This window comes from Peromyscus leucopus, chromosome 7 (assembly GCF_004664715.2).
Source record: "Peromyscus leucopus breed LL Stock chromosome 7, UCI_PerLeu_2.1, whole genome shotgun sequence".
In the NCBI taxonomy this organism is placed as follows: domain Eukaryota; kingdom Metazoa; phylum Chordata; class Mammalia; order Rodentia; family Cricetidae; genus Peromyscus; species Peromyscus leucopus.
Window position 1 is genome coordinate 103361072 of NC_051069.1, and position 22856 is coordinate 103383927.

General features: G+C 47.7%; 1 protein-coding gene across 3 annotated transcripts in view; it reads left to right on the plus strand.

Moving 5' to 3' along the window:
* Osbpl10 (oxysterol binding protein like 10) overlaps positions 1-22856 on the plus strand; it is a 247453-nt gene that overhangs the window by 213897 nt on the left and 10700 nt on the right. For all 3 annotated transcript variants that reach the window (XM_037208011.1, XM_037208012.1, XM_037208013.1), the window contains 2 exons: positions 6124-6273; positions 18913-19393. In XM_037208011.1, the coding sequence (XP_037063906.1) occupies positions 6124-6273; positions 18913-19393 (631 nt within the window). The remainder of the gene's footprint in view (positions 1-6123; positions 6274-18912; positions 19394-22856) is intronic.

Sequence of the window (22856 nt, forward strand, 5' to 3'; positions counted from 1 at the left end):
AAGCAGCCCTGTGATGTTTGCTGGGCCGTGGGCAGACCTTGCATGACCTGGGCTGGGACTGGCACAGGTGTGGGGTGGCTGCATCCTTGCATGCCACTGTGCCAGCTTTTTTGTGACACTCGGCTGTTTAGATGGGACTTCTTGGGATGGGAGATGTTGCTTATGTGAGAGCACACTGGAGGATTATGCAGTGACTGTGGGAATTCGGCTAAATACACTCTGCATAGAAAATGATGAGCTATGAAAGTACTAAGTCCTTGATTTGATGGATTCTGTAAATGTGGTCAATAATAACAACATGCCATTAAAACAGAAAAACATGAAGCAAATGCAGTAGTGTCCACCTATAATCCCAGTGCTCAGGAGGTAGAGGTCAGAAGGTCATCTTAAGCCATGTAGAGAGTTTGAGGCCAACCCAGGCTGATAAAGGGCTTTGACATGCTTAGGGACCCTGCAGACAGCACCCTTAAAAGTTGGGTGCTAAACCAGATAGTCCTCTCCCATAGTGCCTCAAATTGAACCCCTGGAGCTAAGGCATTAGACTGCTAGGCAGGTAGAGAGAAAACAGAGTACATTCAAATTCTGGGCATAGACCCCATCACTGAGGGCCAGGTCTGTTATGGGAGAAGGCAGAATTGCTAAACAAACATCATCCAGGGAAGGGACAACCCTAGGAAACGCCTCCATGTGGTAACATGACTAGGGGGTTGGCACGGGGCACCTACCCTGGAGAAGTAAGTCTGTTTTGTGAGTTTTCCTGGAACTGCCCCCACACTGTAGTTAAGTTACATCTCTGTGTTGAATAAGACAGATTGGAATCGCTTCCTTGAAGTTTGCATTTGTGTTAAAGAATGGAGATTTCTTAGAAATCAGGGATGGTGTGTCCCAGTGGGCCCTTGAGGCCATGGGCCCAGCACAAGCCATGGTTGTCTTCCGGTTTCGGCTGCCAATGGAGGAGTCTTGTGGTCCTGTTTCTCTCCTGGATGGGACATAGTGGGCAGGCTGTATTCACAGAGGGTTCAGCTGGACCATTTCCACCTAGGCGCCGTCTCTTACATGGGCTCACTGTTTATCATTGGGGACTGAGGTAGCCAAGAGGCATAGTCTATGAATATATGGGTTCTCACTTCAAGAAAACTGTCCAGGCACAGGTGTGTGTGTGTGTGTGTGTGTGTGTGTGTGTGTGTGTGTGTGTGAATATGTGTGTTGTGTAATGTGTATATGTGTATATGTGTGTGTGTTGTGTGTATGTGTATATCATGGTGCATGTAAATGTGTGTTTATGTATTATGTGTGTCGTGGTGTATGTGAATGTGTGTGGGTATTCAGAGGCTAAGGAAGGCATTGCATCAGAGTAAGGTGTTATTCTGCACCGTCCTATTCCCTTGACTCAGGGCCTCTCCCTGAGCCTGGAGCTTCTCTCCTCTCTCTCTCTCTCTCTCTCTCTCTCTCTCTCTCTCTCTCTCTCTCTCTCTCTCTCGGCTAGCCTGGCAAGCAGGCCTTAGAGCCTCTGGTCTCTGCTCTGAGTGCGGTTCCAGGTGAATGAGGGGCCGTGTGCCCAGTTTACTGGGCCACTGAGCTATCTCTAGCACCTCCCTTTTTGGATAGGGTCTCATGTATTCCAGGCTGGTCTAAAATTCATCATATAGCTGGGATTGACCTTAAACTTCTGATTCTCCTGCTTCCAGCTCAGGAGTGCTGGGATTATCACTGTACACCACTATGCTCAGTGTGAGATCAAAACCAGGGCTTTGCACATGCTAGGCAAGTATTTTACCAACTGAGCTACCTCCCCGGTGCCCCCAGGCCAAGGAGTCTTGCTGTGGGTACTGTAGACCACCAGGGAATGTCCAAACCCCAGATTGCCTGTTTAACCTCCCATCATCCACTAGATTTTCACTTGTCTTTCCCCATGCTCTAACAGGCACAAGCCACACTGACACCATATGCCCTGAGGAGCTCGTCTGGTAGAAATATTGAGCAATAAATTTTGTTTTTATTTTTATCTCATTTTTCCAAAGCCTACTTCTCTTTAAAAAATGTTTTAATTCCATTTTATCTTCAGGCTAGTGTACATTCAAGCTAGTGCTTTTGCTTTGTTGGTGAACACCAAAGGTGTTAGTGTACAGGGACACCAGGAGAGACGTGTGTTACCACAGAGGGCTGACAGGGTATGATGAGCCCCTCTGCCTGGCTGTGGAGATTCATCTTTGGCTCAAATGACAGTTGAAAGTCAGTAGCTTTGATTTGGTTTCTCAATGTCTTAAAACAATGTCTCATGTAGCCTAGGCTGGCCTTAGCATTGCTATATAGCTAAGGATGACCTTGAACTTCCGATCCTCCTGCCTCCACCTCCCAAGTGTTGACATTACAGGCATGTGCCACCACACCTGTTTTATGTGGTGCTTGGGATCAGACCCGGAGCTTTGTGTATACTAGTAAGCTCTACTAGTTAAGCCCCAGCTCAGCTTGGTTATTAGTGTCTTTGAAATCATGTCAGAAAGGCAGAATCAGCAATGCCTTACCCTGCAGGAGGAAGGGTTTGAGCCTTTGATCTCCATGCACAGCCTGGATCTTCAAAGCCTCCGTTCCCAGTGGTGCCTGTGAAGGCCAAGTGCTTCATGGACACAGACAGATGATGTTCACATTATCAGTTAACCAGCTCAGTGCTCCCCTGTGTCTCCTTCACCACACTCGGGACTGAGTTCTAGTGTGGGTAGAACCCACATGCCCTTAAGAGAGTCACTGTCAACATTGATGAATGAAAACGGGTGTAGGTAGGTGTGTGTGTGTGTGTGTGTGTGTGTGTGTGTGTGTGTGTGTGTGTGTTTGAGATAGAGTCTCTGTAGCTCAGAACAGTTTTAAACTCATAGCAATCCTCCTGCTGCAGCCTCCCAAGTATTGGAATTACAGGTGTGATCTGTCACACCCTTCTGTTTTCTTTCGTTGAAAACTGGTTATGTGCTCGCTGGCAGATAGATCAGTTTCTAAGCCGTTCTGTTGCTACCATGCCGCCTCCTATTGGTGCTAGTCTTATTATTAAGGGCAAGTTCTGAGAAGCTTCAAGGGACAGTGAATAGAGGTGGGTCCTTGTTTGAGGTCAGGGCAAGTTTGCTAAGCCTCTCTGCCAGTGAGAGGATGTCACCATGCTCCTCTCTCCCCCAGGAGTTCTGGCTCATCCATTATCCTGCCCATTGCTGGGGAGTGGATTGAGTAGCTTCCAATCCCACCAGTGGACTGCTATGTGGAATTGACGAGATGTTTGTGTTTGTATTAATAATGTTCAGGGGGTTGGTCACGGGGGATCTTGCAGAAGACCTTCTGGCTACTACTGAAAGTTGGAACAATCTGGGTTTGAATTTTGGGTAGATAAGAGCACAGGGCTGGGGATGGTCTGGCATAAATGATTCCCAGTCTGAGCTGCGATGTGTTTCGTTCACAGTCTGCTTTCTGAGTGTCTGGTGTCAGATGGTTCATGGACTTCACAACCATCTTTACCCACCCCCAATTCCATCAATTTTAGTTCCTTTCCCCCCAAAAGCAAGATACGCAGTGGGTCCCTTCCCCTTCTTCCAGCCGCCCTGGGGACTATGCACAAGCCAGTGCCTGTTCCTGCAGAGGGAGTGAGTGGTATAGTCCGTCCCCTTGACCCTGGGAGACATGCATGTCCTGGGGGACTTCTGCAGTGTCAGGTTGGAATTGCCAGCCCACAGTGAACAGAGCACCCATGGGACCCTGGCCTGGAACCCAGAAGAGAGAGAATGAAACACCAGAGGGAGGTGACGGAAAAGGGTGCACCGTGAACCGCTGTCAGCCTTCACTGTTCAGAGTCCACAGCCACAGCCCGGGTAGGAAGCCACCACACCAAACAGAGAGTGGGTGTCAGCTAGGCAAAGTCGGAGGAAGTGGAACGCAGCCTTGGGTCCCAACTGCAGGCTAGGTTCCCACCCTCCTCTCCCAACTTCCCTTTGTAAATTCCCAGCATCTCCACTCCTGCTGCTCCTCTTCCTGTGGCCCCCCTCGTCCTGCCTCCCTCTTCCTGATGCCCCTCGTCCTGCCTCCCTCTTCCTGCCCCCTCTCCCTGCCCCCCTCTTCCTGATGCCCCTCTTCCTGCCCCCCTCTTCCTGCCCCCTCTTCCTGCTGCCCCCTCTCCTGCCGCCCCCTCTTCCTGCCCCCCCTCTTCCTGTGCCCCCTCTCCTGCCGCCCCCTCTTCCTGTGACCCCCCTCTCCCTGCTGCCCCCTCTTCCTGTGGCCCCCCTCTTCCTGCCCCCCTCTCCCTGCCACCCCCTCTTCCTGCCGCCCCCTCTTCCTGTGGCCCCCCTCTTCCTGCCCCCTCTTCCTGCCGCTCCCTCTTCCTGCTGCCCCCTCTGAGCTTTCTTTGCTAGCATGGAATGCGTGAGGGGTCCTCAGTTACTTCTGAATGTTCTAGTAAAGCAACTTGCCAGAGACGTCCTGTAACATCCATGAAGAGAAGGTTGGAGACAAGGTGCATGATGGGACTTGGGCCCCAAGGGCTTTCCTGAAGCCTCTCCCTTTATTAGAGGAGGTGAAGGATCCTTTGGAGGCTGTCAATAGCAGATTATATTTAAATTGAAATTTGAAAATGGCTAGCCCAGCTGGGAAGAGTACCAGGGTTCCCTCTGGAGTGGGGGCTGGGGGTAGGTGGGAGGGTGGAGGGGAGCAGCCAGCACATAATGTGTGTGTGCCTGGACAGACACAGTCCTTTAATCACTGATACCCTGTGTGTATTAGGAGTGCATTTAGATGCAAGACACTTCTAATAAGATTAATAAATCATTGGTTTTTGCAAGGATATGTGAAAAAAATCTGTGTCTTTTTATGTTTAATACCTCTGAATCCTTACATGTCTCTATGAGCCTACCATATACACTCTGTTGTTCATGGTTGGATACAAATCTAGAATGTTTGCTTATAGTATTTATGGTGAAACAGGTTGGCACAAACCCAGGGACGGCACATCGCAATGTTCTCGATTGTCACACACTAGAACATACTGTGCGCATCAACTTCCCCTTGTACAGTGTGTCTATTATCTTGCCCATTTTCGGTGTTGTGTGAGAAGTACTGAACTGGCAAATCAGTGTCAAGGAGAAAGAAGGGGATCAGAAGCCTGTGCTCCCCGCCCCTCCGCCCCACAGTACTGTGAAGTTCCAGAATGGTTCCTGAATTTTCATTTTTTTGTCTCTTTATACCAGTTGTAATACTTCTTTAACTTGATAGAGTGATCCTTTTGATTTGAGTGGAAATCATCTCAGAGTAAAAACTTGCAGAAATAAAGCAATTTTAATTAATTTGAGGGGGACGCAACTTTTAGTGCACAGGGTGTGCACGCAACGTAACGTGTACAGGGTGTGTAAGTTCCTATGCTGTGTTTGGCAGTAGCAGGGTTGGGCTGGGGGTCATATATGTGTACTGTGTGTTGGTAGAGCTGCCCAGCCTTTTGATCCTGTGATAGCATGTTGTCGTCTTACAAAGTTCACTCTGCAGGCCTGAAATTAAGTTACCAAACTGAGTAAATACACAAATATTTAAAAAAAAAGCAAGGGCCAATGAGAGGGCTCAGTGGGTAAAGGCGCTTGCCTTCCAAGCCTGATGACATTAGTTCTATTCCCGTATCCTACATGGTGGAAGAGAAAATCTGACTCCTGCAAATTGTCTTCTGATGTCCATACTGGTACTGTGGTGTGTGCATACACATGTACACACACACACACACACACACACAATTTTAATTACAAAAATACACTTAAAGTAATCACAATATATATATGTTTTCTGCAGGGTGGACATGCCTGATGGTTTATTAAAAAGCATTCACTTTTATTGTTTGTCTATTTTTTAAACCAGGGACAGTCCTCCCATCCAGGAGGCCTAAGCCCAGATATGGGGCATGTGATAAGGGAGGTGCAAGTGACCGCAGCGTAAGACCTGACCCTCGAGAGGCTCAGCCTCCGCCTGAGGCAGGATTGCTCTGTGGGGACACGACCCGGGACAGCCCTGGCTTTGTGTAGTCACCGTTAAGTCTGTGGGTTAAACATCCAATCAGAGGGCGTTCCTGACGTCTAAGGGGCCGGCTGATGATTGTCCATGGTTTTATTTCAGCCAAACTCAGGCCCTGAACTGGTTTTGTCTGAAGATGAACAAAGCGACAATGAAGACAAGGAAGAGACAGAGCTGGGTGCCCTGGAGGATCAGCGCAGCGTAATCCTTCACCTCATCTCACAGCTGAAACTGGGCATGGATTTAACCAAGGTGGGCCGGCGCTGCTGCGGTGCCGTCTGTCTGTCTGTCTGTCTGTGTGTCTGTCTTCAGGCCTTGCCTTCTCTCACAGTGGCTAGGCAGGGAGGCCAGAATAGGGAAGGGCTAGCCCTGGCTTACACTGTGGATAGTTTAGGAATAACTGGGAAAGATCCCCAGAAACCTCATACCTCACCACACACACACACACACACACACACACACACACACCTCACATACAAACATGCACAGATACCACAACACACTTACATAAGCACTTCACATACAAAGACACAAACATACACAGATATCTCACATACCATCTATACATACACAAAGAAACATACATAGACACCTCACACACACAGATACCACACATATATCTCATATACATTAAAACACACAGATACTTCTCATACCATACACAGGTGTATATGAATATATGTACTCACCACACACAGAGAGATACCTTACACCACTCCATATTCCCATATGAGAGGGGGGTGAGGAGAGAGAGGGAGGGAAGGAGAAAGAGAGAGGATTTCATGTAGCCTGAACTGACTCAGACTTCTGTTCTTGCCAAGGCTGGCCTTGAACTAGTGACCGTCCTGCCTCCTCCACCTTCTAAGAGCTGGGATTATACATGAATGCTACCACTTCTGGCCTTTATTCTTTCTTTTTCTTTCCCTCTCTCCCTTCTGTCTATCTTTCTTTGTTTCTTGAGGTAGAACTTTGATGTCTATTATCCAGGCTGGCCTCAAATCCCAGACTCAAGCCATACTCCTGTCTCGGCTTCCAAAGCACTGATGCTGTAGGCGTATACCACCACAGCCAGCCAGGAAGATCATTTTTGGGGTGACTTTTCATTCAGACTAGAAAGCCTCCTTTTGGCTCCCTGGAGCTGCTGTGTGCTTACTGCTTGCTCTCCGGGGACTAGGGATGAATGATAGCTGCATGGCAGTGTCCTAGAGAAGGCTAGCCTGCAGAGGCCATTGTGACACCACAGCCGTGGAGAGGAAACCCAGAGGGAATGGAGCCAGGAGGAAGGCCACTGTATCTGCGCAGCCTTGAGGCCTTCTGAAGGCTGCCATTAGCTTTCACAGCAAGTCTGTAAGGGGTGGGTGGCGTTGCTGGTGACTCCAAACCGGGAGGTGGGTGGAGAGGGTCATGGCCCTGCAGGCACACAGCGTTCTTCCCGAGTGCATATAGGGAGTCCAGTGTCCCAACCACTCATGTCTTGTAGAGCGGCAGACACCTCACCCCTCACCTCAGCAGTAGCCTCATTCTGTAGGCAGCAGGAAGGCAGCCCTGCAAGTGAACTGGACATTGCCTGGAGTCCTGAGGCACTGAGAGGCTGCGGGAGTCTGGACTTTACAATTTGGTCTACATGGGTTCCCCTGGTCATGGTGTCTCTCTGGAAGGGTCGTGAGGATGGGAGGTGGCAGGCAGAGGGCTTAGCCCAGTGCTGGGCACCAAGCAATTGTGCCACTGTTCTTATCTTTATAAAATGCCATAGTGTGATGCTGGGCTCTGGGGTATTGGCTAAAGAACAAAGAACAGAGAGAGATGGGGCAGCCTACATGGGTAGGGCGTCACTGAAGACCAGCCAGCATACTGTGGATGTCCCCACGGAGGCCAGAGCAGCTCCCCAGAGAGCACAGCCTGCAGAACATTTCGAGTGTTGCTTGTGTATGGTGAAATCTTCACCAGTGAGTCCACTGAGACTGGGCTGGAGCCAAGAGTGGACAAGGAAGCTTTGTAGGTCCGAGGAGTCTCTGAAAAGGAAGGTGACAGAGCATGGTGACCCATTACTTGGAGATGACAGGGAAAGACTTTAGTTGGAAGTTTCTCTGGTCCTGCCTTGCCCAGCAGTCTGGACGAATCTCTCCCACCCATGGTCCTGCAGACGCTTATAAAATAATCACTCAGAGGCTTATATTAATTACAAATTGTATGGCCTATGGCTTCAGCTTCTTGCTAGCTAGTTCTTTCATCTTAAATTAACCCATTTCTATTAATCTATATGTTGCCACGTGGCCATGGCGTTACCTGTCTGCTGGCATCTTCTTGTTCCTTCGGCAGTGACTGGTGTCTCTCCCACCCACCCTTCTTCTCTCTGTATCTCTGCTTGAATTTCCTGCCTATCTGTAAGCTTTCTTGCCATAGGCCAAAACAGCTTTATTTATTATCCGATAGGAGCCACACATATTTACAGCATATAGAAAGACATCCCACAGCACTTCCCCTTTTCTGTCTAATCAAAAAGGAAGGTTTTAACTTTAACATAGTAAAATTATACATAACAAAATAGTTATCAAGTAAGAATTACAGTTACAATATCTAGTCTATTTGTATTTGGCAAAATTAAAATATTATGTCATTTATCCTATTTTGTGAGTCTAAAGTTTTCATATCTAATTTATTTTTTATCATGACTAAGGAAAAGTATAATTATAACTATCTAGTCTTCAACTCCATCAAAGATCCCAGAAGGATATAATATTACCTGAGTAAACAGGAAGTGCATGGCAAGTAACTTCCATAAATCTAGAAATGACAGAGATATCTGGCTGCCTAGACAGTCATCAAAAGTTTCTCTGTAATGTTGGGGCAACCATCTTCAGCCTATAGACCTAGAGTCTCTAGCATAGCTTTCAGTGAAGCAGGAAATTTTAAGGCCTGTTCTGCCCATTCTGGCAAAGTTCGTCAGTCACATCTCCCCATGTCCTGTAGAATATCTGGCAGTTTCTTTTGTGAAACGGGAACCTGAAGGACCATCTTACCTTGCAAAGTTCAGTGGTCACCTTCCTATGCATCCTGCATGTCCAGTTTATACAGTATCCTGTCAAGCAGTCAAGGCAAGGGCACTTTTTTTGCCCAGTTGCTAACTTTTGCTACAAAGAAAGCAAACTCCATAATGAGTTTCTTCGATGGCTATCATCCTCTTTGAAATAATTGGTGTTGCCAGGAGCAGACGTGTGTCATTGTCCAGAAAAGTCAAAGTTTTTAAAACATTTTAAATGCCATGTTCTGCAGGTCTTTGAAGTGTTTGAAGATTACCTGCCTAATTGAAATATACCTTTGTATACCTAAAAACTTAATTAGCATGACTATAGGTTTGATTATAATAGATGACTATTAATCTGTATTTTTAAATTATATTTTACAATTTTAAATGAATTGCATAAACATAATACCTTAAACAAGAGTAGAAATATACATACAGAATAACAAAATTAACTTTAAATTTGTATAAATATACTAAAATCTATAGTAATGTAAAATATTTCAAATGAGTTGCTGCTTTTTAAAAGTAGATTCAATAATCTACACTTTTATCCTATCTATATCCTACATTTCTATATCATATCCCCCTTTCTTCTTTTAGAAAGAGATTGACTATGACCAATAACAATTTGTAACCAACCCCTAAACAAAGACAAATATCCATAATCCATTTTTTTTGCGCAGGGGGAATGTGGGCATAGTCCTCTAGGCTACTTCCTGCTTATTAAGGGCAGTGTTAATCTTATGGGGATCCTGAGAAAATTAAGAATTATAGTTAAATCTTGGCTGTAGTAGTCTGTGAGGCTGGATCTTTTCATCAGTTGCTTTTAAGCTGTTTTGGATGTTGGATCATCTGGACCATGGCTGTCATCAGAGACCTTTCAGGGGGTCTTGGTTGATTAAACCATGTTAGTCTGGAAGCAATCCATGGGTTCTCATCTTCTGTGGAAACAAAATCAGAACCTCTTTTCCAAAGCAACATATCCTTAGGCATAAATTTTGAAGTCAAGATACCTTAAAATATACATATTGGTTTAACTTGGTTGCCCCTACAATCAAATGTCTCTATGCACTTAAAAAATCTCCAAAATAGGGCTGGAGAGATGGCTCAGTAGTTAAGAGCCCTGGCTGTTGTTCTTCCAGAGGTCCTGAGTTCAATTCCCAGAAGCCACATGGTGGCTCCCAACCATCTGTAATGAGATTTGGCGCCCTCTTCTGGCATGCAGGAAGAACACTGTATACATAACAAAAAAAAAACCACAACAACAAAAAACAAAACTCCAAGACAATATAATAATATGCATTATCCAGATTCTTTGTGTAATTTCCATCCTTATGTGGCGTAACTTTTATATTATTCTTACTGTCTCTTTAAAGACTTTATTTTTTAAAACTATCTATAAAACTGTCTTTATATAGCTGCCTATATTCCTTTTCCTCTCTCTTCCAAGCCTACATATGTTTTTACACATATTGTAAATCATTTAGAAGTTTTTTCCATCTGAATCTGTCCTATTGTGTATCTGTAATCATTTTTTGACAGGGGCTCGAAGAAGACAGATAAGCTTCATTTTTTAATACTATGGGGTTTTATTTATTGAGGCTGGGTCTCATGTAGCACAGGCTGCCCTTGAACTTGCCACATAGCTGAGGATGACCTTGACCTCCAAGGCCTGAGATTATAGGTGTGCGCCACCACATCTGGTTCCCATTTTGTTTTTTGTTTTTGTTGTTTTGTTCTTGTAATAGGATCTTGTGTATCTCAGCCTGGCCTTGGACTCACTGTATAGCCAAGATTAACTTTGGATTTCTGATACTCCCATTTCTGCGTCCTGAGTGTGGGGATTACAGGTGTATGTTAACACTCTCGGTTCATGCAGTTTATGGGGATCGAACCTAGGGCTTTGTGTGTGCTAGGCAAACACTCTACCATTGAACTACCTCCCCAGCTCAGAAAGTGGCCTTGAAATGTTTTTATGGGGTCCAGTATGTGTGTCTGATGCCCTGGATGATTGTGCTACTTTCAACAAGGCCCACACTAAGTACCCCAAATCCCTTATTTCTCTCTTCTTTTGCAGCACATGGCTGATCCCTGTCTCTCTGCTGAGAGAGTAAGGCCTACTCAGTTCCTCCCCTGATTTCAGCCTTCTTGCTGAATATATCTACTAGAAAATGCTTGGCTTTTTAAATAGAGCCTATCCTTGGTGATTACAAGGATAGAACTCTGAGATGGTGCTCGAGTTAATGCCGAGGGCATGTAGGTGGCATGGTCCCCGAGTGCAATCTAAAATCACAGTGTTTCCAAATTGTGGGTCCCAACCTACCAGTGGGTTGTAAAACCAATTTAGTGGGTCAGGCAGTTAGTCATTTCTAAGACTTGAACTATGACAGAAAATATCAGGGTATGGTAAGAGTCTTTGATGTCAGTTCTATTGTGCTGGGTCACAGTGCAAAATGTTCTCATTGTAAACCACACTTTTAAAATGGCTTGCAAAACTCAGGGCTGGAGTCACGGATGATGGGACAGACTGAGAAATTGAAATTGCTCAGATCAAATATGGAAGGACAAAGAAGCCTGATGGGAGCTATCTGATGGCCAGTTGATCATCCAGGAGACTCGGTGCAGGGCTCTTGTCTGGAGCTGTGAAGCTTGCATTATTGCTTTATTAGCTCATGATTACATTTCTAGAGGCCTAACCTAACCGTGAAACAGCAAACATCGCCCTTACCGTTGGTTACCTGGAAGGAGAATCAAAAATTGATTTCAAAATCTTTCCATCCAACAAAATATTGTGATAAATGTCTTTTGTAACAGTCTGGTTACTGTAAGATGGGTGAAGAAATTTCCTTAAGGAAATTCAACCAACTATGTTGGGTAAGTAAAGAAACAGAAAGTGGTTGGGGAGGTGATGAGTGTGTGTGTGTGTGTGTGTGCGCGCGCGCGCGCGCGCGTGCGCGCACATACATATATATTTATATACCCAGTGCTGTGGAGGCAGAGGTGGATCCCAGGGTTGCTAGCCAAGCAGCCTTGCTTACTTGGTCAAATCTAGTGAGAGATCCTGTCTCAGAAACCAAGGTGGACGGTGCTGGAGGAATGATGCCCAGAGTTGTTGCCTGGCTTCCACGTGCACACATGTGCACACCACTCATATACATATGTGCATCTGCACACACAAACATGTACATACGAAAATAAGAGAGGAGGAGGGGGAGGGTTGAGGAGGGAAAGGTACTTAGCCTTTATTTTGTAAAGTTCCTTGGTTCCTGAAATCCCAGAGGACTGGTGGGTGGCCCCAGGCCCCTTGACTTGTTAGGCTTGCACTGGGTGTTTTCTCCAGTCTGAACATAGAGCCTCATGCAGATGGATCCTGAGGTTGTTAATGGGTCTTTGAGGGAAAAATGCCCATCTGCAGCATCTTTCACAGAAGTCTGGCGTGCTCCCCGGTGGGGGAGGGGAACGACACGCTGCTCCCTGCTGTCTCTTTCTGCTGTCCTCTGCCTTCCCGGCTGTGTGATCATTTATTTCAGATTTCTAAGGGCCTAAACTGAAGAGGAGCTACTCACTTTTAGACTGGCGCAACCCTCAATGTAATGAATTGTCCTCCGAATCCCTAATGTAGGCCCCCTTTTATTTATTTATTTTTAACTTCTCCCAAAGTAGTTCATTGTCTTAATTATGTTAATGGGAGGAAAGGCAGTCCTTATTGATGGCTCAATAAATCTGCAGCCACTGATGCCAGACCACTTGGATGCCATGAGTCTAAACAGCGGGGCCATCACTCAATCTCTGTCGGAGGCAGACAGCCCAATTAGTACTCAGCACTTCTTGGCTCCATATCTCTGGTGTCCACTGCCCAGGAAGCAGTTGATCAACTGACTTATTTATAAATGCACCCTGAGAAGGAGGAGAAGCCCCCTCCCCTCAGGAGGCTGTCCGAGAGACGGAAATGAGAGCTGGCCAGAGATCTGTTGGAGTAAAAAGGTTGAGTCTTGGCTGGAATGTTCTGGTATAGGCTTTAAGCCCTGGTGGTGGTCTTCTCAAATCCCAGTGCTACCCCAGCAAAAGGTGAGAGAGGAGACAGATATTTTAGCTCAAGCCTTTGCTATTCCATCCCCCAGCTCTGCCAAAGCCGTGGTGGCAACATTTGAAAGTGCAGGATGCAGACCCCTACCAGACATTGATCACAGCAAGTAAGAGATGGGGTGTGCGAAAATGGCCACCTTCTCTGTGGCACCCCAATTCTTAGGGAAGCTTTTTCCTCTTTAAATCTGGGCATTCTTTGAGCTACAGCAGTGGTTCTCAACCTGTGTGTCTTGACTCCCTTGGGGGTTGAATGACCCTTTCACAGGGGTCACCTAAGGAAACAGATATTTACATTATGATTTATAACAATTGCAAAATTACAGTTATGAAGTAGCAATGAGAATGATTTTATGGTTGGGGTCACCACAACATGGGGAACTGTATGAAAGGATCACAGCATTAGGAAGGGTGAGAACCGCTGCTCTACAGTGAAGTTGTAAATACAGTGTCGTGGATTCCCATCTGGTCATCCCCTCATTGGCCCACTGTGAATGCCTACTTCTTCCCTCTGCCAACCTTGCTCCCCTCCTGCTTCCTCCTGTTTCCTTTAGGGTGATTGTAGACAGACCTTTTCATAAGGCTGGCCCCCCACAGAGACTTATTATTAATTATAAAAGCTCAGCTGGTAGCTTAGGCTTGTTTCTAACTAGTTTTTTATAATTTAGCCCATATCTTTTAATCTATACTCTTTTATGTGGCTCGGTTACCTTTTACTCTGTACTCCCCATGTTGATGACTTCACCTTTCTTCTTCCCAGCATCCTCTGTGTTTGGCTGTCCCACCTATACCTCCTGCCTAGCTAATGGCTGTTTAGCTTTTTATTAAACCAATCAGAAGGTGTTTTGGCAAAGACACATCTTCACTGTATAAAAAAGATTATTCTACAACACATGATCATCTGTTTCTTTCCTCTTCTTGTGTGTGTGTGTGTGTGTGTGTGTGTGTGTTGGCTGTCTGATGAGTCATTCTGGAGTACATTGCAGACCACCAAGAGGGTTTCCCATGCATCTTTCCAACAAGTTTTTCCTAAGAGCAGAGGTGTTTCTCCAGCACTCACTCCTCTCCTTGTCTTTCTCTCCTGTCTCCCTCCCCCCTTTCTCCCTCTCCCTCTCCAGGATCACATATAATCCAAGCTATCCCCAAACTCACTGTGTAGCTAAGGATGGCCTTGAACACCCAGTCTTCCAGTGCTGGGATCATGTGTACTACCATGCCTAGGGTATGGGGCTTGAACTCTGGATGTTGAACGTTCTAGGCAAGCACTCTGCTAACTGAGCTACATTCCCAGTCTCCAGAGTTCTAAAATCTTGCCCTTTTTGAAAAAAGTATATAACTATGTGGGCCTAATGAGCTATGTCTATCTTAGCTAATTGGGAGGCCAAGACAGGGAGATTCAAGTTTAAGGTTTTGAGGCTAAGAGGGACAGCTTAGCAACAAATCTTTCTCAAAAAGTTAAAACATGAAAGACAGAGCAAAAGAACGAAAGCAATGGTTGGGGATGTGTCCTGGTGGTAAAGCACTCACCTAGCATGTGTGAAGGGCCCTAGTGTTGAATGTCAAACAAAACCCAGCCATCCTTAGAGAGGAAACACAGCTGGTTCTCTCACTGCAATGTGAGTCTCAGGTGTAGATGTGGAAATCACTTGCCCACTGTGGAGAAGTCCTAAGCCATCCTGTGGAGGGAGAGGACAGAGCTGAGTCAGAAAGTACTCAAGTGATGTTAGACCTGGAGCCCCCAGCCCGCCTCTGCGCTTCCATGGCTGCCTGTGTCCTTGAGAAAGAGACAGTCTCTGTGAGACACGCATGGCTGCTTCCCTTTTCAAGACATGGCTCCTTGAGGGTTCCAGCTGCTAAAATCTACGACTTGAATGACCAGTTGAGTGGGCTCAGAGAAGAGCTTTCCTCATTGCTGTGGGCCACACCTGACAAGAAAGAATGCAGGAAGTTTGGGCTCACAGTTTAAAGGGATACAGTGTGTCACGGTTGGGGGGGCATGGCAGCAGCTGACGGAATTGCATCGGTGGTCAGGAAGCTGCGAGAGATGAATGCTGGTACTCAGCGTGGATTCTCTTCCGTCTAGGGCCTGAGCCCGTGGAGTGGTGCCACTTGACAGACAGGGTGGACCTTCCCTCTTCTGTTAAATGTCTTTGGAAACTCCCTCAAAGACATACCTAGAGGCATGTATCCTGATTGACACTGAAGATTAACCATCCCAGAGCCCCCAGTGACTCAGGGGAGGCAGAAGAAAGGATGGGAGTGTTGGGGACATTTGCTTGGTGACCTTACTTGCTTATTCGGTGGGAGAGTAGCGCAGAGCTCAGCAGAGCTCACCTGAGTCCACGGACAGCTAGTGGGAAGGGTGCTGTCCCAAGGCTGGTGTAGAGTGAATGCATGCCTGGCCCAGGGAAGTCCTCGGGGCGCTGGATTCTCCGTTTAGTTGAATTGTGGCTGAAAGAAAATGAGGACTCTGCCTTGATTCACACAGGTGTCATTTGATGACTATTTTCTTCTTCCTGAATCTGATTGAGGAAAGCAGAAAGTTACAAAAATGCAAATCAGCTCTTTATCGTCTAGAGACAAGTTAACATTCCGAGGCTTTGAATGGATTTGCTTGGATTGTGTTTTGTGCTTGATTTTATATCTTGCTGCTGCTTTTTACATGCCTCTTAATGACAGATAAATAATATTAAGAGCTGTCTGCTAAACTGTGCCTCCCAGTGGGGTTGGCTTTCTCTGATTTCCTCAGAAACCACTGTGCTTTGAAGACACATCTGCCTGCTTTCTCTCTTCTGGACGTCTTTTCTTTTGTATCCAAAGCACTTGCAGTGAGCTTGTAGAAAGCCAGCCTGCTGGGCTCGGTGGACAGCTCACCCAGAGTTCAGTTTCCAGCACCTGAGCGGCTCTCTGCTGCTTAAAATGCCTGCTGGGGATCTGAGACACCCTCTGCTGGCTTCCACAGATACCTGCACTCATATATGCACATATGCACACACATAATTAAACAGAACACCAAAAACAATTTTTTTAAAGGGAAGCCTGGCATGGAGTCATAGTTACAGATCTGTAAGCTTGGTTGATATTCAAGATCAGTTATTGTATAACCCAATGGACTGCCAGCTTTGAAACCCCATGAATCCACATGGAAAGGAATAAAACAAGGCTGGCAGTGGCAGAGAAAGAGAGAGGCAGAGACAGAGAGACAGACAGAGACAGAGGTCGGGGGTGGGGTGGGGACAGGGAATGGTGTTGTCTGTAGCAACCTAAGGAGAGGTTCCTTATTCTCTTAGGGGACCTCAAATCAGATGAAGCCAGATTTGTGACTTCCTCACAGAAAGGAATTTCAGGATGAGCCACCACAGAGTAGATTTGAAGTTTATTAAAAGAGATTTTAATATAGATTTTAAGCGCCAGGGCTAAAGGAAAGAGATGCTCTTGGGGAGAGAATAAAACATGATCAAGATCGTGGATGTGGGCCTTTCAAAGAAGGGTCACGTCGTTTCCTTTGTGATAGTCACATAGCTAGGACTTTTCGATTAAAAAAATTGCTATGCTTATTTATTTTGCTGATCGAGGAAGCATGTGTGCCGGTCATGCATAAAATGGAGGAACAACTTTTGGGAATTGGCTTTCACCTCCTACCATGTGGGTCCCCGGGACTGAACTCAGGTCAACAAGCTTGGCAGCGAACACCTTAGCCCGCTGAGGCGTCTAACCAGCTCAACTTTGGTGATTTTTATTTTTTTGAAGTTCTTTTCAAAGGGTTGCGAGGAATTTAATGAGTGTGGGGGTGGGTGGGAGAGGGTTGAGGCAAACTTGGCAGCATTACAAAGTTCAAGTGGAGATCTCGGGGACACAGGAAATTATGATGGCTTCACTATAGATAAAGTTAATAATCGTGTTCATGAGATTCCCAGAAACGTTTGGGAGAGGAGTGAGTATGCTTGGCCTGTTGGGGCCTTTAGTCTGGCTTCCTGCCTCTGTGCTGACAGCCTGCTCAGCGGCCTAGCCTGTGGGGACTGGTGCTCCGGGGTCTTAATTCCCACCCTCCAAGAGGCTTCAACCAGACTCTGTGGTGAGCAGCTCCTTTCCTCCCATGTCTCCATAATTTTACCTGCTCTCTCTCCTGCCTTTGAGGTAGTCAAGGGTAGAGAAAGCACTGCTTTGTAGCTGATGCTTGATGAGGGGGCCCTGATGCCTGATAGGCGGGTTCTGATGCCTGATAGACATCAGTCCCGATGCCTGGTGAGCAGGCCCCATGCCTGGTGAATGAGTCCCGATGCCTGATAAGGGGGAGTTACTTTGCAGGGACACTAGGGCAATGGGAGGTACCAGGCTCAGGAGACCTCTGTTTACTTTAGGTGACCTGGCCAGCAGGTTGTAGGAATCTGGGGTTGTGACCATCCACATTTCCTTCATCCGTCCTTCATGTCTCTCCTTCAGTCACAGGATGCTAACAGACCCAGATGATGCCTTGAGTTAAGCCCCTCTTTCTTCCTTGTGTCGTCTCCTGGTTTCCCAAGGTCCTACCCTGTGGAGCAGTTCCACAGATGGAATTAGGATAGTCCTCTTCCACAGGGTAGCTCTCTGGCACTTGCTATCAAATGGGCCCAAACTGTGTTGGGTACACATACCATTCTAATATTGTGTCCACTTAGGCACTCTTGGTGGTGAGACCCTGTCTGCCTGGCCTCCCGGACCGACAGGACATGGTGGCCCTTTCTGTGGAAGCACAGAAAGTGTCCTGTGGCTGATGTGAGGAGGAGGGATAAGAAGGCTAAAAAGATGGCTTAACAAGTCGGTCCTTGAGCCAAGCCTGACATGTTAGTTAAACACATGGTGGAAGGAATCAATTCCAGCAAGTTGCCTGCCCTCTGGCTACATGTGCATCATAGAGTGTGCACCCCAACAGTAATAGAGACAATGTAATAATAAAATATAGATACAATGTAATAATATAAAAAAAGCCTTTCTAGGCTGTTCTCCTTTCAGTGACCTGGATGGAATGGGGGACATGTGTTAGCAGAGACACAAGAGTCTACTAAGGTGTGCTAGAAGAGCCCTCACAGAGAAAGAGAGACAGAAAGAGAGAGAGTAGGAGTGAGCATGCGCTCTTGTATTAACTCGGGTGACCAAAGGAGAAAACCACTCAGAACATCCTGTGCACGGAGCCGGGTTGACCCCACAGCAGTCCTGTGCACGGAGCCGGGCTGACCCCACAGCAGTCCTGTGCACGGAGCCGGGCTGACCCCAGAGCATCCTGTGCACAGTGCTGGGCTGACCCCACAGCAGTCCTGTGCACAGAGCCGGGCTGATCCCAGAGCAGTCCTGTGCACAGAGCCTGGCTGACCCCAGAGCAGTCCTGTGCACAGAGCCGGGCTGACCCCAGAGCATCCTGTGCACAGTGCTGGGCTGACCCCAGAGCAGTCCTGTGCACGGAGCCGGGCTGACCCCAGAACAGCCCTGTGCACGGAGCCGGGCTGACCCCAGAGCAGTCCTGTGCACGGAGCCGGGCTGACCCCAGAACAGCCCTGTGCACGGAGCCGGGCTGACCCCAGAGCAGTCCTGTGGACCCCAGAGCAGTCCTGTGCACAGAGCCGGGCTGACCCCAGAGCATCCTGTGCACCTGACCACCATCACTCCTAACCCCTTTGAATTGTCACTGAGGCACCCGTCAAGGATTCACTCCCGGCGTGGGTCTCTGGGGCTTACCCTGCAGTGGCTGCAGCCCCTCCTCAGACCAGGCACCCACAAGCCCTGTTGCTTTTGTGTCCTCGATGCAGGTGGTGCTCCCCACGTTCATTCTGGAAAAGCGGTCCTTGCTGGAGATGTACGCAGACTTTATGGCACACCCCGACTTGCTGCTGGCCATCACTGCCGGGGCGACGCCAGAGGAGAGAGTCATTAGCTTTGTGGAGTATTACCTTACAGCCTTCCATGAGGGCCGCAAAGGCACCCTGGCCAAGAAGCCCTACAACCCCATTATCGGCGAGACCTTTCACTGCTCCTGGGAGGTCCCTAAGGACAGAGTCAAAGCAAAGCGGACTTCTTCCCATTCTCCTATCAGTTGTCATGAGCATCCGATGGCCGACGACCCTAGTAAAAGCTATAAACTCAGGTTTGTGGCTGAGCAGGTGTCCCATCATCCACCAGTCTCCTGCTTCTACTGTGAGTGCAAGGAGAAGAGACTGTGTGTCAATACTCACGTATGGACCAAAAGCAAGTTCATGGGCATGTCCGTGGGGGTCTCCATGATAGGTGAAGGTAAGCCATCATCATGAATTGGAGTCTCACCCAGTGCCCTTTGCATTTGAGACGAGCAATGGATGCTTTTGTGCATACGTTTATTTGTAAATGGCGGTGGGAGGGTGGAAAGAGGGGTGGATGTTGGACCAGCTTGACTGATTTCTCAGTGGCACTAGGTGATGAAGAAGGATGGATCACAGCTTCTGGCTCACTTGTATTGTCACACACACTGCAGTTGCACACACCGCCTTCCAGAAGGTTCTTTAGATGGTCTATGGATGGCCCTAAGTGTGTGACTACACATGAGTGTGTGGCCCCAAATGTATTCACCCTCCCTAGTGTTCTGGCTCCCAGACCATGAGGATAACAGTTGCCTGCTCAGAGGAACCCCTCAAGGCAAGTCCTTGGCTCTGTGCTGGGGATGCTGCAGTGAGGAGAGGCTGGTCATTCACTGGTGGATGGACAACACTTTCTCATCTTAGGGAAGAGCTGTGAACGGTTTGTTCATCATGGGAAGAAAGCCAGCAAGGCCCGTTAAGTTGCAGTGTCTACATTAGTGCTTATCTTAACTCCCTTTGAGTCACAGATCCATCTGAGATGCTCCAGTTTTCATCCTCGAAAACAAGCAAAACTAAACAAAAAACCCATATAGGTCTTCAGCATGGTTTATTACTATTTAACTTTTTATAACTAATGTCATTAATTGTGTGTGATGCACATATTGAAGGTCAGATGGCAAGCAGTCAGGAATCAGTTCTCTCTCCACCACGTGGATCCTGGGGATTGAACTCAGGTCATCAGCCATGAGTCTTTAGGGGACCATTAAGGTCTAAACCACAACAGTCTAGCTGTGTTTTGAAGTGAGGAGGGCTGAGAGGGTGTACCTGTGGGTGTGAGAGCACAGGTCACTGAGGTGGATTTTCTTTTTGCTTTAAAACTGGGGAAGGGGGGTGTTTTCTGAGAGAGGATTTCCTTTCTGGTCTTCACTGTACGCCTGGCCTTGAATTTTCTGCAGTTCTCAGGCCTCAGCATCTCAAGTGCTAGGATTATAAGCTTTAGCCACCACATCTGGTTCTTTCCCAAGGTGGTGATTAAAAAACAAAAATGTGTGTGTGCACGTGCATGCATCTATGCATGGCACAGTGAGCATAAGGAAGTCAGAGAACTGTGTGTAGGAGTCAGCTCTCCAATCATGTAGGACCCATGGGTTGAACTCATTGTCCTGTGGTCGAAGGCACCTTTGTCTGCCTGAGCCACCTTGCTGGCCCTTGCTGAAGTTTTTGCTATGAGCAACTAGAAGGGTGTATAGCTGAGTGGAGAGAGTATGGAGGAAGAATGTAGCTCACCTTTGGTTGAGTGTGGTGCTTCTGTCGAGAGCAGAATGTGGGCTCACTAATGGTTGAGTGTGGTGCTCCTGTGGAGAGCAGAATGTAGCTCACCTTTGGTTGAGTGTGGTGCTTCTGTGGAGAGCTGTGCACTCTTCCAGGGGAATCCTGGCCAAGGTAAACTTACATCATTTAAAGTCCTCAAGGCCAAGAAGCTTGCGTTATGAACCCTGGTCCCTGTTGTCCTCCCACAGGAAGAGGTACGGAGGCTTTAGCAGATCCAGAGAAGCTCCCCAGAAGTTATCTGTCTTAGGGTTTCTATTGCGGTGACGGAACACCATGACCAAAAGAACAAGTTGGGGAGGAAAGGGTTTATTTGGCTTACACTTCAGCATCACTGAAGGAAGTCAGGACAGGAACTCAAACAGGGCAGGATCTCCGGAGGCAGATGCTGAAGTCATGGAGGGGAGCTGCTCACTGGCTTGCTCAGCCCATCTTACAGAACTCAGGACCAACAGCCCAGGGATGGCACCACCCACCATGGGTTGGGCCCTCCCCCATTGACCACTAAATGAGAAAAATGCCTTACAGCTGGATCTCAAGGAGGCATTTCTTCCTTGAGAGGAGGCTCCTTCCTCTGATGACTCTAGCTTGTGTCAAGTTGACACACAAAACCACCCAGTCCAGTATCCGTGGGAGGGGTAGGCAGCTGCAGCAGGCCATGTTGGGCAACTCTATCAAGATAAGACATGACCGCTGGTGTCTGGGCCTGGAGGTCACTGGTGACCTGATGACCTTTTTCTGTGGTGCTGAGTGCAGACCTAAGGGAACCACTTCCAGCAGGATCTGGGGAGGGAGAAGTACAGTTGGTGCTGTTTGTGGGCTGTGTTAGGTAGCAGCCTGTGTGATCTCCCATCCTGGGGACTCCTTGAGTTTGCAGCACACTTCCAGAAAGTTCCACGCTCACAGATTCAGGACCATATGAGGGGGTGACTGAGCGAGGAAAGAATGGTGCCCGGCCCAGGTACCTTCAGGACCTTCCGAGGGAGGAGATGTGTGGTCAGGCCTATCCTCATGGGCCTGTCCTCTGTCCTCTGCCTCAGGTTCCTTTTCCTGAGCCTTCTCCTCAGATGCAGGCCAGAGTGTCACCCGGGGCAGCACTGCTGGGTCAAAGCCGTAAGGCAGGTCCTCACATCCGTATGGCTGAGTGGAAAGTTCAGGGCCAAGCTCGGTAAGGCCCCGGGGGAGGTCTGAGTTTGCAGTGATGGTGTCCTTTGGTCTCTAGTTAGAAACAGGAGCAATTCCATCTGTCTTCACTGGAAAACAACATTGGGACCAGCGAGAAGACTCAGTAGGTAGAGGCGCTCACTCGCCTGGAAACCTGAGTTTAACCCCAGGACACAAGGTGGGAGCAGAGAAGCTCCTCCCACAGTTATCTTCTGGCCATCACCCATGCCCCACCCACCCCACCCACCCGCCCAGCCCCATATACACAGGCACACACGATATATAAATGAATTAGAAAAAATTGGTATTGGGGTATTCTATTTGATTTTGTTACTTATTCTAAATTCCCTACAGAATAAGTTCTTTAGCTGTTTTGTTTTGTTTTTTTTTAAATCAGAGGTTCTTTCTACAGTCCTGTAATTCATTATTTAACCCAGGCTGGCCTTGCACTTGCAGTGATCCTCCTGCCTCTGCCTCCCAAGTGCAGGGACTAGAGGCCCACACCATGATGCCCAGCATGATCAGCTCTTTGTATATGAAATACAGGTGTTTTCTAGAGAGGTCCCTGCCCCCAGGTCGCAGGCCTGTTTACCTCATCACCAGAGGAAAGAGTCTCTAGAAAGGCTTTCTCCTCCATTCATCCATCCATCCATCTGACAGGTGACTGGCACTGCCCTTGGTGTGGGCTCCAGCAGGCGAGTATCCAGGTGTTGGTTGAGGACAGGCAGGTTTAAACCTGAAGTGGAACTACTGCAGACGCCAGGGTGAGGGTGCAGGGGACCCACTGGCCCCCCGGGAAGGGGGTTACTGTCTTCGTTTCCTTCACTGTTGCTGTGGTAAAATACAGAAGTAACTTAAGGGGGAAGAAGTTCCAGGTGACAGTCCATCATGGCAGGAAAGCCACAGCAGGAGCTGGAGAGAACTGGTCA